Source organism: Tauraco erythrolophus, unplaced genomic scaffold (genome assembly GCF_009769465.1).
Source record: "Tauraco erythrolophus isolate bTauEry1 unplaced genomic scaffold, bTauEry1.pri scaffold_92_arrow_ctg1, whole genome shotgun sequence".
Lineage (NCBI taxonomy): Eukaryota > Metazoa > Chordata > Aves > Musophagiformes > Musophagidae > Tauraco > Tauraco erythrolophus.
The window spans coordinates 7,577-19,865 of NW_028238659.1; the positions used below are offsets into that span (position 1 = coordinate 7,577).

The 12,289-nt window shown below is 42.3% G+C and overlaps 1 protein-coding gene across 1 annotated transcript; it reads right to left on the reverse strand.

Moving 5' to 3' along the window:
* Positions 1 to 395: 395 nt before the first annotated feature.
* On the reverse strand, positions 396 to 10,894 carry NME5 (NME/NM23 family member 5). Its single transcript, XM_086631085.1, has 6 exons — positions 10,316 to 10,894; positions 8,537 to 8,703; positions 6,372 to 6,577; positions 5,749 to 5,849; positions 4,605 to 4,723; positions 396 to 1,517 (listed from the first exon to the last, which is right to left on the reverse strand). The coding sequence occupies exons 1-6, from the start codon at positions 10,383 to 10,385 to the stop codon at positions 1,431 to 1,433; spliced, it is 750 nt and encodes a 249-aa protein (XP_086487211.1). The 5' UTR covers positions 10,386 to 10,894; the 3' UTR covers positions 396 to 1,430.
* Between the last annotated feature and the right edge of the window lie 1,395 nt (positions 10,895 to 12,289).

The following is a 12,289-nucleotide window of genomic DNA, read 5'->3' on the forward strand; positions in this document are numbered from 1 at the left end:
ACACGTATGGGGACAATAACCATAGGCAAAATAAATTAGCTGTAAACGGATCTGTATTACTGTATTTCTAACGACCTCATTTTTTTTTTTCCTTCATATTTGAGGGTTTGGGCTTGCTTTTTTTTTTTCCCCCCCTTATCCTAAAAGTCCCAAGATTTTTATGTCTCGGCACTCTAGGGACCAGTTTTCTAAATGTTCATTATCCGGGCTGGCAATAGTGGTTTATTCCACTCAGAAGACAAGCAATTATCTTAAAGTTTAATGTTACAGACAAATGACTTATGTTTGTGGTAATTATTCAAGTTGGGGGAGCAAGTTTTTTCATGAAACAAATTATGAAATTGCTTGTTTGTTTAGTATTAGTCAAGCTTACTAATATTTTAGAGTTGTGAAAATGACATTGTTTTCTCCACCCTAACCAGTCAAACCATAAGATACAAAGCTTGAAGTTAACAGCACAAGTACAGCTCTGAAGAAAATTTAAAAGCCTCACGCCCCCTCCCAAAACAGTACAGTTACTTTAGAAAAGATAATAGTGTGAGATTAACTCGTTGCCTGTTGAATAGCATGCCCTCTAACCCATCCTCTTGAAGTTCTCAAACAGAACACATTAAAGTTCAAGGGTAAACAACAATAGAAGGAAAACAACAGAAATCAGCACACCTTTTAAGAGCAGGAGAACACAGAAAACACCCTTAAAGTGAGCTGTTCCAATTAAGCACCTTTCTTTCAAACAAATGTTGGAAGACTGCAGTAGTCCTTTACTAAAATACACCTTCTTGTGACTGCTAATGGAAATCAAAGGCTGATTTATAATCACTGTGCCTTTTGCCACTGAGATGGGAAAGGTACATTCAATGTACCTTCAAAAAGTCCTTCAAATTACATTCTGATGAAATATGTCAGGCTCAAGTGCATCATCCTCAACAGTGACCTTAGCTCAGTGATGTAATCAGCAAATAAAATTCTAGAGTTGCTAAGATGCCTCCAGTAATTGTCTTCTACATTCGTTACATCCAAGTACCTCCCTTCATAATGGAATTTGTCTCTGCTAAAAAAATGCTGAAACACAACTCAGTTCCACAAAGCACAGGCCAGCAGTATGTCATTTGGGAATCTGCACCCATATAAATAATTTTGTTCTCCCCAGGCAGACAAATCACAATACATGGGGAAAACAGCAGTTAAGTCACACCAGTTGAGAATCACCTGACATCATAAATTTATCACGCAATTCTACATTCACTTCGTCAATAGAAAAGCTACTAGGACTATTACATCCTGGTTAAGTGTAAGGTTATTCATGGCATGAAGATACAGGTAGTTATGCCAGGAACATTAACTTCAGATAACATTGATTGCATAGCCAAGGGATACACTGAAAACAACGTGTATCTGCAACTTGGAATGCTTGAGGTGGTTTCCAGCTCTCACCCCTGATGCTCTTCCTCAGTGATGTGATGTTGTAGCCTAGGTTTATTAGGATTGTGTTCAATCAACCAGTCAGCAAGCCAAGTCTGTGGAACAAAAAACCCAAATATTTTCAGTTTTCTATTGTTTTCTACTAAGTGTATGGGAGAATATAAAAAACATTATTTGAAACCTCCAGTACAGGCACTCTCCTACTGTGCTGTGAAATGAAGACCTTTCAGAAAAAATGGACATATAAACAAGCTGGTTTTTTCAAAGTGTTCTTTTAAATCTTCACAGCTTATGTTGCTTTTGAACAATTCACACTGACCTTTAGAGGACAACTTTTCCTGGCAACATCTGTCTTTGTGTACGTATAACAACATTTGAGCCACACTTCAAACAATCCCATCAGCTCTGTTTTGGAATAGGCTGTACAATACGTATGAAACTGCTTAATGAAATACTGCTCCTGACAACACTTGCAGATGCTTTATCTAGTAATCATTCATTAAAAGTGCCAGTCTTCTGCACTGAAATCACATTATAGTACCTAAAACTTAAAACCAAAATGTGGGGTTTTTTTGAAATTCACCTTGTAAGTCTTCCAGTACATTGTACTTCAATAAGAATGTGGGAGGTAGAAATACCTGGAGTTCTAACTTCATCTGCCGATGTCTTGGCCTGCCCTTAAGCAAATTAACCCTTTGCCTTGATTTCACTTGTAAAGAGATGTTTTTAACACATTCTTATTTACTTCACAAGGCTGTTGACAATTCGATTCTGGAATGCTAAGTACAACAAACTTCATACCATACTGTGAAGTGAAAGAACTGATAGAATAGTAGACCAGCAAGGTACGCAACACGGTCCTTTCATTACCAGGTACAAAAATATTGGTTTGCAAAGAAAGACACAACAAGTAGAGGACTATGACAATTCTCGCAGGTTAGTCTGCAATAGCAGAACAATAAGAACTCAAGACGGAAATGGAAAATAAGCAAACAAAAAAAAAAACCCCGAATCCCAAAACACAAAAGCCCAAAAGCCCTTAGAAAGACTACTTGGGGGGAAAAAAAATAAAAATGAATAATTTGAGCCTGATTAAATTGATCCTGTGTTACTTAGGGAATTGGCTGAGACCACCTCTGTGCTGCTAGTAAGTATTTTCTGAGTAGATAGATGCTATCTTCAAAAAGAAAGAAAGAAAAAATAATTTTTTTAAAAAAGAAGAGTCAAATCAGCCCAACTTCAGTTCTTCAGTTCCTGGAAGGATACTAGAAACAAAAAAATCATTCCATCAGTCTTGCTGTAAGTTACCTAACAAACTGAAAAGAAATAGCCAACAGATTTCTGAAAAAAAGTAGTATCAAATCAACATAATTTTCCTTCTGTTACAGGGTCTCAGACATTACAGACAGGCAAGAAGGAGTAAATATCATGTTTCCATCTTAGTAAAGCTATTGACATTGCTCCATATCGCTTTCTTACAGGCAAGGAAGGAAAGCACAGTCTTTATGAAGCTACTGTTAGTTACCACACGATTGGCTAGAAAATTGTGCTCAGAATGCAGAGATTAATTGGAAGCAAATCCAAATAATTAGTTAGAGAAATGTGACTTCTAAGCTAAGAGGAAAAACATCAGTTTTTAATATAGCAAAGAGATGACTGAAGGAGAAAGAAAAAAGGTGATGCTCTTCAAACATGCAATAGGCTGCTGCAAAAAAAGGACATACTACTTTGTCTCCAATGTCCTCTAGGCATAGTAAAATCAAAAAAAAAAAAAAAAAAAAGTAATGGGTTTAAAATTGGAGCAAGGGAGATTTAGGTTAAGTTTCATTGAAAGCTTTTTAAGTAAGTATATTTAAACACTGAAACAGATTGCCTAGGGAGACTGTAGATTCTCCATCATTTGGAGTGCTAAAGAACAGAGCGGGCAAACATTTGTTAGGAATGGTTAGATGCAATTGGTCTGGCCTTTGGGCAAAGGCATGGATGAAAAGACTTCTTCATCTCTGTTTTCTCTATTTCTATGGCAACAGTGCCAGACATACAGATAAAGTGAACAGGTTATAAAGCTGGAACAAAGTACATTTAATCTGACCTCATGTATACCACATAGTTCATAGAAACACCCCTGAATTATTTTTCAGGTTTTTTTTCCCTGAAAGGCATCTTTTAGAAAAATGCAATGTTGATTGAAAACCTGATAATGATGTAAAAGCCACCACAACTGCCAGTAAGTTGTCACAGTGATTAATTATCTGCATTCTTAAAGAAGTATTAGTGTGAACGACTTGAACTCTACGCACACAAAAAACATTTACCATATTTTTTCTAGATGAAAGCAAGCTACTTTTGTTTAGGGACTGAAAAAAAACCACACCAACAAAAAAATACAGGAAATTAACTCTAGTCTTTCCATGAAGAACTGTAATTTGAACGACATCCGTGATTAAAAAGAATAATATGTGAGAAGAGAGCAAGATGCATCAGCTTGATAACTAGAAAGGGGTAATAAGATAGAAGAATTTTCTGTAGGTCTGTTTCACTATTAAGATAGGTTTCCACTCAGAAGAATCACAATTCATTTTCCTGGTGAACTGTGGAGCAACCCAAAGAAGCACTAATCAATGCTGTATAGCCAAAATAATAGCTTATCCTAAAGAAGGATTGATAATATTAATTTAAATAAACATATCAATGGCAGAACATTAAACATAACAGAATAAAGACAGCCTTGCTAATAACTCTATCATATTTTACTGAACTGCATAACTACTACCAGTGTGAGCAGCATCTAGTCTCACTTAGTATCTATTGTACAAGAGCTATTTAATCTCAAACTCACCTCAGAAACAGTAAATAAAGTAAAAACTTACATTTGACATCATATGGTAGTACTCATTTACCTTCCCAGCCATCTGTACCAACTACATGTTAGAAAGAGTTTTAGAGAAGTCACTGTCGTTCCATCAAGGCTGATTGCATTTAGTCCTGGCCCTCACTTCATCTGGTAACAAACCAATCAGCTTCTTGAAAGGCAAACTTTATTTAATTAGCTCGTTAGCAGGCAGCCACAACAGTACAGCTCTTTCAAAAAAAAGAGCAGCTTTGCTATATCCAGGGACTTTGCTAACAGGAACTGAAGGTATCACAAAGCACACAACACATTACTGACGTCCTGTACGTACCATCGGGTCTGCTGGCTTCTCTTTACACAGCGCGGTGAGCCCAGCCAGTAGCGTAGGCTTCACATAAAGGTTCAAGTAATCCCGAGCTCTTTGTCCAGTCGGAATTGGCTCGGAGATCACTGGAAAGAGCAACCACAGGTGTTGGAAAGCAGCTTGTAGAGTGACTAATAAAGAGCATAGACTGATTCTTTCCAAGGTTGTTTATATACAAGCTGCTGTTTTCCTTAATAAGTTAATATTACATAATGTTTTTTATAGCTTTTCCCACAACAAACTGCAAAGAAACTGCCTGAACTCGTTCACAATGTCCCTGAGGTCATCTTACTAATTATAGACAATTATGAAAAGGGAGGAAATTGGATCATCTGGGGAAAACCTATGTCCTTGAAGATGCATTGGGGGTATGAGAGAAATAATACAACCCATGCTTAGTACTTCCTTCTTGCAGTGTGACACTGGTTTCTGAAGACCCTAAAAATCTCACCAGCTTTGTCATTAGGGTGAGGAGAAGAGACATGGTTTAAAAGTCGTGAGGTTTGAAGGGAAGTGCAGCATCTTTTAAACTAACTGATGCAGTTGACAAAAACAGACAAGTTTTGGGGTTTTTTTGTCTTTATGTCAAAGATCAAAGTCATCTTTCAACTGTTACATCACAAACAAGAGATCCTCTCCCAGCCTTTCCAGGTTCTATGGCCCATTTCTCTGGCACTTAACTTTCGAATTCAGCTATCACGTCAGCATCCAGCTACAGTTGAACAGGAATTACTCAGCCTGAGCCCAAGAAGTCAGTCTTCTCAAGCCAGTAAGAGCCCTCAGGGCTGACAGTGCCAGAAAAAACATGCTGGAGTGTCATAGCTTCCCATTTCCTCTCATTTACCAGCTTTGTCTGCTCCAATTCCCAGACCACAGAGCTGAAAAGTAGCAGCAATCCCTACAACTATAATGACTCTTCAGATAGATTTTGGTATGCCTTTCATAGCAGAAAATACCAGCTTATACATAAAGAGACTCATATTCTCATAAAGCAAACAAACCCAACCTCTGCTAAATCCAATTGTATCTAGAACCCGGACAGAGACAAGTAAAAACAGGAAAGGACATTATGCTCCCAAAGACTGGCAATGTATTATTTGCACCATTTTACCTTCTGGAAACATGAACCGAATTTCTCTTTCTGCTGAGGAAATGCTGAGACTGCCATGAAGTGCGTTCCTCAGATCATCAGTCCCATAGATTGCTCTTAAGCTAAAAAAGAAGAGAAATAACTGCTTGGTAGGCAACTGCAAATCCTCTCCAGATCTCTACAGTCTGAGAGCGTATAAAAGATAGATAGATATAGATATAGATATAGATATAGATATAGATATAGATATAGATATAGATATAGATATAGATATAGATATAACAAGGCATTGGCTTGATTTTGTTTTTAAACAAAATAAGTAGCTATCTAAAATTTATGTTCATGCACTTAGCATTCTCCATAAAATGGGTGAACTTTACATACTAAAAACCAAAGGTGAAAAGCTATGTTGTACAAAACTGAAGAGATATCAGGCCACTCCAAATCTGTATAAGAGGAAAAGAGGGGAAAAAAGAGAAAAAGAGGAAAGAGAGAGGGAGAAGGGAGAGAGGGAGAAGGGAGAGAGGGAGAAGGGAGAGAGGGAGAAGGGAGAGAGGAAAGAGAGAGTGAAAAGAGAATTTCTGATCTCAATTAAGAGAAAGACAAAACCCTACTGAGTTCACCAAGGCCAATCACAGAGTTACCTGTGAGGGTGAGTTCTCCTGGCTCTTATGCTGTTTGATGGTCCAAGCAATTCCTTCCAGTATGAGACTGCACAATGTCTGGCAAGAACCATAGCAACTAAAGGTCCAGAACTCATATAGGCCGTTAAATTAGGAAAAAACACTTTTCCATATTGGTCTGCATAAAAGTTGCTACATTGCTCTGGGCTTAATTGGAGTTTCCGTTTCTATAATGTGTAAAAAAAAAAAAAAAAGAATAAAAAGTTTGGTAAATTAAGATAGCTTGCTACCTCAGACAGGATACACTCCTCCGGTGCAAACATATCTTGAAGTGCCAGGGAACAGACACAGAGTAACTTCCCAGGCTAATCTGATTCTCCCAAATCTGATCCTCTTCGAGATACAGAGTAACAACGAACAAGAGTTTTCCAAGTTAATCAAGCGGGCAAACAGGCTGCTGGAGGAAGATGCGATTTTAGCTTACACAAACCACAGCATTTTAAAACTGCTGGATGACTTAAAGTGCAGTCAGGGCACAGTACGGGAAAAGTGAAGAGCATTACAAGGGCAGGATTTAATTACTCAGCTACTCCAGCATAATGTTCTATTGTTAAACAAGTTCTCTTCATGCCACACCGTTAATTATGCACCTGTGCCACTTTTCATTGCTATTTTATTTTTTAAAATATTTTACATTTTTATATTTTATTTTATTTTTATTTATTTATATTTTATATTTCATTGCTATTTTTATTTTTCATATTTTTCAGCACTCCTGCTTTATGATTCTAGCAGTAGCTGCCTAGCCTGCAGGTCGCCAGGATCAGGACAAGTCTGGGAGGTTATCAGAAGGTACAGGGCAGTCACAAAAAGAGATGTAAAGAATTAAAATTAAAAAAAAATAAAAATCTAATTTATCTCGTCTTCTGATACATTTTGTGTCAATAAAACAACCAGAAAGGTAAAGGAGGAAAGTGAAAAAGAACAAATGTGAAAAAGGGGCGTTTATAAGAATAAGACAATTACATTTCCAGGGAAAAAAAGATAAAAATAATAAAAATAACAAAAATAATAATAATAAACAAACCACCAAAATTAAAACTATATGAAGAAGCCCAGCCATCGCTCGCTCAGTGCCACAGAGCCAGCTGCCACGGCCGAGGGCACTGCCGCGCGGCTGGCATGAGGAGGAAGAAGATGAGGAGGAGGAGGCGGGGAGGTCCCGGCCGCGCCCCGCCGCCGGCGGCAGGCGCGAGGGAGCAGCGCCCCCCAGCGGCCGCCCCGGCCCCGCCGCCGGGCCCGGGGCGGGGGTTCCGCCTCGGTCCGGTCCGGTCCGGTCCGGTCGTAACCGCCGGTTCGAAGCGAGGAGACGCGTCCCGCCCGGCACGGCGCAGCCCTGCTGCCTCTTCGCCGAAGATCCCGGCGTATCCCTGGCTCCGAGCGATCCCAGTGCGACTCCTGTTTTATTTCTCCGACTCTGACACATCGTAATTTTTTTTTTTTTTTTAAATCTTCTCATAGACCGAGCATAAAAAGAGCCCCATAAAAGAGGGCTGACAGAATACATTTCCTACCAGCTAACGGCAAATTTCCTTTTAACGCAATCCCTGCTGGAAATCACACTCCAGAGCCTTCCCAAGCAGCAAAGGGACTGGCTCCGGTGCTCCAGGCACCACGTCAGTCCAAAATGTAAAAGCTCGGTAAGCCCGATTTAAATGAAACATTTCTAAAGCATTTAACTATCCATAAAGCCCATTTACATTAAAAATAGTGGAAATAAAAAATACATCAGACCACAACTGGCCAACCAACTAATTAAATTAATTCTCTAAGCACCCATCAGCAAACGAACACAGTAAGAAACCCTGTGGTATCAGAATGATACACTCTCCAAGGAGTTACTTCGGAGAGTCCACATATCTGCTCCATGTGTTTGCCAAATCCGAGTTTATTAGCAAAGTCGGTGTTTTCCTGTGGTCAGCAGAATAGTCAGTCTGCTCTGTTCCATCTCATGCACCAACAAAATGTATCCTTGCAGAATACAGCAGGATTGATGACACATGAAAAATACAAATTGATTTTGGGACACACTAGCTTCCAGTTAATGGCTTGACTGCTGAAAGTGAAGCTAAATACCGTTCCGAATTATAAACTGCAGTTATTTTCCCTGGAACGCAGCCTGTTACCTGAACGATCAGGAATCCTGATTTGAGGATGAGATCCTCTATTTCTTCTTCTTTATCAACAACATCTGGTTTGATGAGGGCCAGAGTTCTTTCCACAAAAATCTGAGGTTCGGGCATTAACATCTGCATCTTGGCTTCTGAACCAGAATTCACGTGCTCCTTTCGCACTGCAATGACACCAGTTTGTTGTGTTTGAAGTTTGTCCACCGCACAATCACCTGCGGTGACGTTTCCCGCATACTCCAGGAACGGAGAGGGTCACTCCCATTTCACAGCATCCACCTGACATTTCCTCTGGACTAATTAGCCCTCTGTAGTTCACATTCCTGTTTTCAGTGCAGCAATACTTTGTGGACAATAAGTCAAAAATTACATGGTGTTAGCCAATCCTAAAATGTAAACAATTCTACTTCTAATAGTTCTTTAATTAACTAAGACAATGTACGAGAGAAAGAGAAGCGTTATCCTACGCTTTGCTGTGTGCAAGAGCGCTCCCACATCCTCCATCCACCAACCGCATGTTCCACCAAACCCAAGATCCATATTCTCATCCATGAAGTTGCTGGTGTGGGACTTATTACTGGATCTATTCCACCCACAAGCCTCAGAGTGTTTCTCAGTTGTTATTTAATTCTTATATTTATGGACTCAAGACAAAGTGCCAGTTTTTTAACAGCTGATCAGGCCGTTACCAAGCTGTCAGAACACAAAACTGTTCTGTCAATAGAGGAACCAGTGCAGACGGGTTTCCTACAGACTCGGGACCTTCCTTTTCCCCCTCTTCTCCCTGCCTCCACGCTCCCAGCCCCAGGGCTCTCTCCATGCGCACTGGCCAAGACAACGGCTGGCCGGCTCACGGCTGCAAAAAGAACACATAATTGTTCAGCTACACCTCCCTTCTCAGTCGGGATGATCTTTTACTGCACCTGCACCTTTGAGCCTCCTCGCGTGCTTTCAGATTTGGTCGCAGAGGGAGGAAAGAGAGAGGGCTGAGCCCAGCACCGCCCGGCTGCCTTCGCCTCGGGACCGGGCTGGACGCACACGCACCCGGCGCGCTCGGAGCAGCCGGCCTGGAGCCGGAGCACCCTGGCACCGGCGGCCCGAGGGGCCCGGGTCTCGGCACAGACCGCAGGAAGCCGCTCCCTCGTCCCCGCAGACCCCTCCCCGCCGGCCGCCTCGCAGCTCAGCCCCGCCTGTACCCTGCGGCACCCACCGCCGCTCCGCCTCGTGTGCTCCCACCGCGGCGGCGGCCGCTCCCCCCGCCCCGGCCAGCCCCGCCGCCGCTAGGCCTCTCCCGCCGGCGGCGCCATGCCACGCACCGTCGTTGCTAGGCGACGGCGGGGCCGGCTCCCCAGCAGAGCGGCCGCAAGATGGCCTCCGCGGCCCTCGGCTGTGTGCTGAGCCGGGGACGGGGGGGGGAAGTGAAGATGGCGGCTGCGGAGCGGCGGGAGTGGTGGAATGCCGGTGCCCGCGGAATGCGCCTCGCAGCCCGGGACGGCCGCGATCTCCGGGCAAACGAGGGCCGCATCTACCTGTTTGTGGGCACCTCGTGTGGTAGGCGAATAAGGAAGGGAGCAGCGTGATCCGGGGGGGAAAGCGACCAAAAACCTCATTTCTCCCCGAGAAGAAAAGCTTTATGTCGCTTTTACCTCACACTCGGGACGGCTGAGGGAAGCACGATCTCACAGCAAACGTTCATAAACTGACGTAATGCTTTTCACTGGAAAAAGGAATAAGCACATGAGCCGTTCTTCAGGTTATTTAAATGTAAATGTTTACCGTGGGAGCATGCAGGAGGTTTCCTGTTTACACGCCTGACCGACATCGCGGGATCCGGAGCTTCCGGCATACCACACGTAGTAACCTGAATCTACAGCTCTCCAATACTTTTTTTCAACATTTTTGATTGAATTACAGTGTCTATCCAGTGCTACTTCACTTTTATCACAAACACGTAATGAGTAAGAAACCATCACTGTTTTCCGACATAAACCATAACAAAGTGAGTCATAAACAGAGCGGGGGAAGCCACGTTCCCTGGGGATTTTTACCAGATTTTAACCACCATCATGCCAATACCCTTGCTCCCTGCACACTCCCTACTTCCCCGGCTCTCCGGGGTTGCTCCTGCTCAGAGCAATTATGGAACGGCCATCACTGATCCAACGTGCCTCCTGTGCCGTAGCCTGGCCCGTGCCCTGGAAGCCGAAGCATTGGGTGTTCCAGTATCACCGTCCAGTCCACCCCGTTTACCCGGGGCCGGGCTGCACGTGCTGCTGCCGGCTCCGGAGCTGGATGCCTGCCAGCTGGCCCGGCACTATCGGAGCATGGACAGGCGAACGGCACCGATAACTGCTGAGCTCGCTCTACAGCCGTGCCTCCTCTCCTTTGGGGCCTCATCCCCTCTTAGTATCGATTTCTCGAAAAATTGTGGGATCTGAGGTGCTGTTAAGACGTCTGGACTGCTGGTGAATTCAGCTGAAAGTGGCCATTGCGTTTGAGTCCTTGGGGTGAAACTGAAAAAGAGACGGAGAGAAAAACACAGGTATATAGGCTTGGGTTTTTAATGAAATCAGACTGCGAGGAGATGCAAGGGAGAAAAGACAAAGAAAACCCAATACTTTAAGAGCCATAGGTGCTGACACAGTACCCTAGCTAGCAGAGGAAATCGGAAATTTACTGCAAACGCTGGTTTTAGTGTAAGAAAAATGCATTTTGCCTTAGTCTTTTTCATGAGTAACATAAATAATGTAAAAATAGAAGTGAGAAACAAAACTATGCGATTTTCTCCTTGCAGCCAGTTTGAAGTATGTTCAAAGACTGAAAGTCGTTTCTTATTCGCATACTTCAAAAAATAAAGGTTCCAAGTGCAAAATATCGAGTAATTCAGATGCAGGCTTTCCTTCGCTGATAGAGGCATATGACATTTGTTTCTTTAACAGAAGTATCTATCCAATATTTAATTTGGAGACATTGTAAACACTGCAACTACACGGAGATAATGGATAAACGTGCTCCAGTAAAAAAAAAAAAAAAAAAAGCAAGGGTTCACCAGCTTTTTAGTTTATTTCAGAGCTAATTTGGCAAGAGATGTTTCTTTTCAAAGTCAATGAGCACAAGCCTGACAAGCCTAGCTTAGATTTAGCGGCTTCCTCAGCCTGGTTGAATACTTAGGAATTATTATTACATAAGAAACAGTGAATTTAATATCTGTGTAAAACGCTGCTAGCATTAATCTCTTGCAATTTTGTTATTGTGTGCATTTTTTTTTTGGTTAACCAAGTTAAAAAAAAAGAAGTGTCTTTGTGCATCTGTGTAGGCTGCAGTTTGGCCGGGAGCTGGGTCCGGTGCGCTTCACTCCCCGCCACGGGCCCTCAGTCGTCTCGGCTTTTCTCCTGGCTGTTTCCAGAAGCATTTCGGGAGGGCGGCGATTGTCTAATTTTAGTACCGCAGAGAATCCTCTGCTCTCCAATGAGCGGGCGCTGCATGTGGAGCTGCAGCCAATTACCCCGGGTTTCCTCCTGCCACGCTTCCCACGATGGTTTAATAACGCAGACTTACAAATTTAAAGTGGCCTCACGCATTAAGAGAAAATAACATTATGTGCTCCCTAAGACAGACGTATATTTTTACACTAGTAGAATCTCAAAGATTTCTTCTGAAGCCTTGGATTTGATAAACTTGACCTTACAACCCTCTATTAATATCATTATCTTCTGTATATTACCTTTATAGTGCTTGAGAAAATATTTC

Excerpts from the sequence above, each read along its gene's own strand:
- NME5 (XM_086631085.1), bottom strand. The coding sequence starts at position 10,385 with ATGCCGGAAGCTCCGGATCCCGCGATGTCGGTCAGGCGTGTAAACAGG. Across the intron at positions 6,578-8,536 it reads CAGGATTCCTGATCGTTCAG|AAACGGAAACTCCAATTAAG; the intron begins GTAACAGGCTGC and ends TACACATTATAG. Across the intron at positions 5,850-6,371 it reads AGGAGAACTCACCCTCACAG|CTTAAGAGCAATCTATGGGA; the intron begins GTAACTCTGTGA and ends CTTCTTTTTTAG.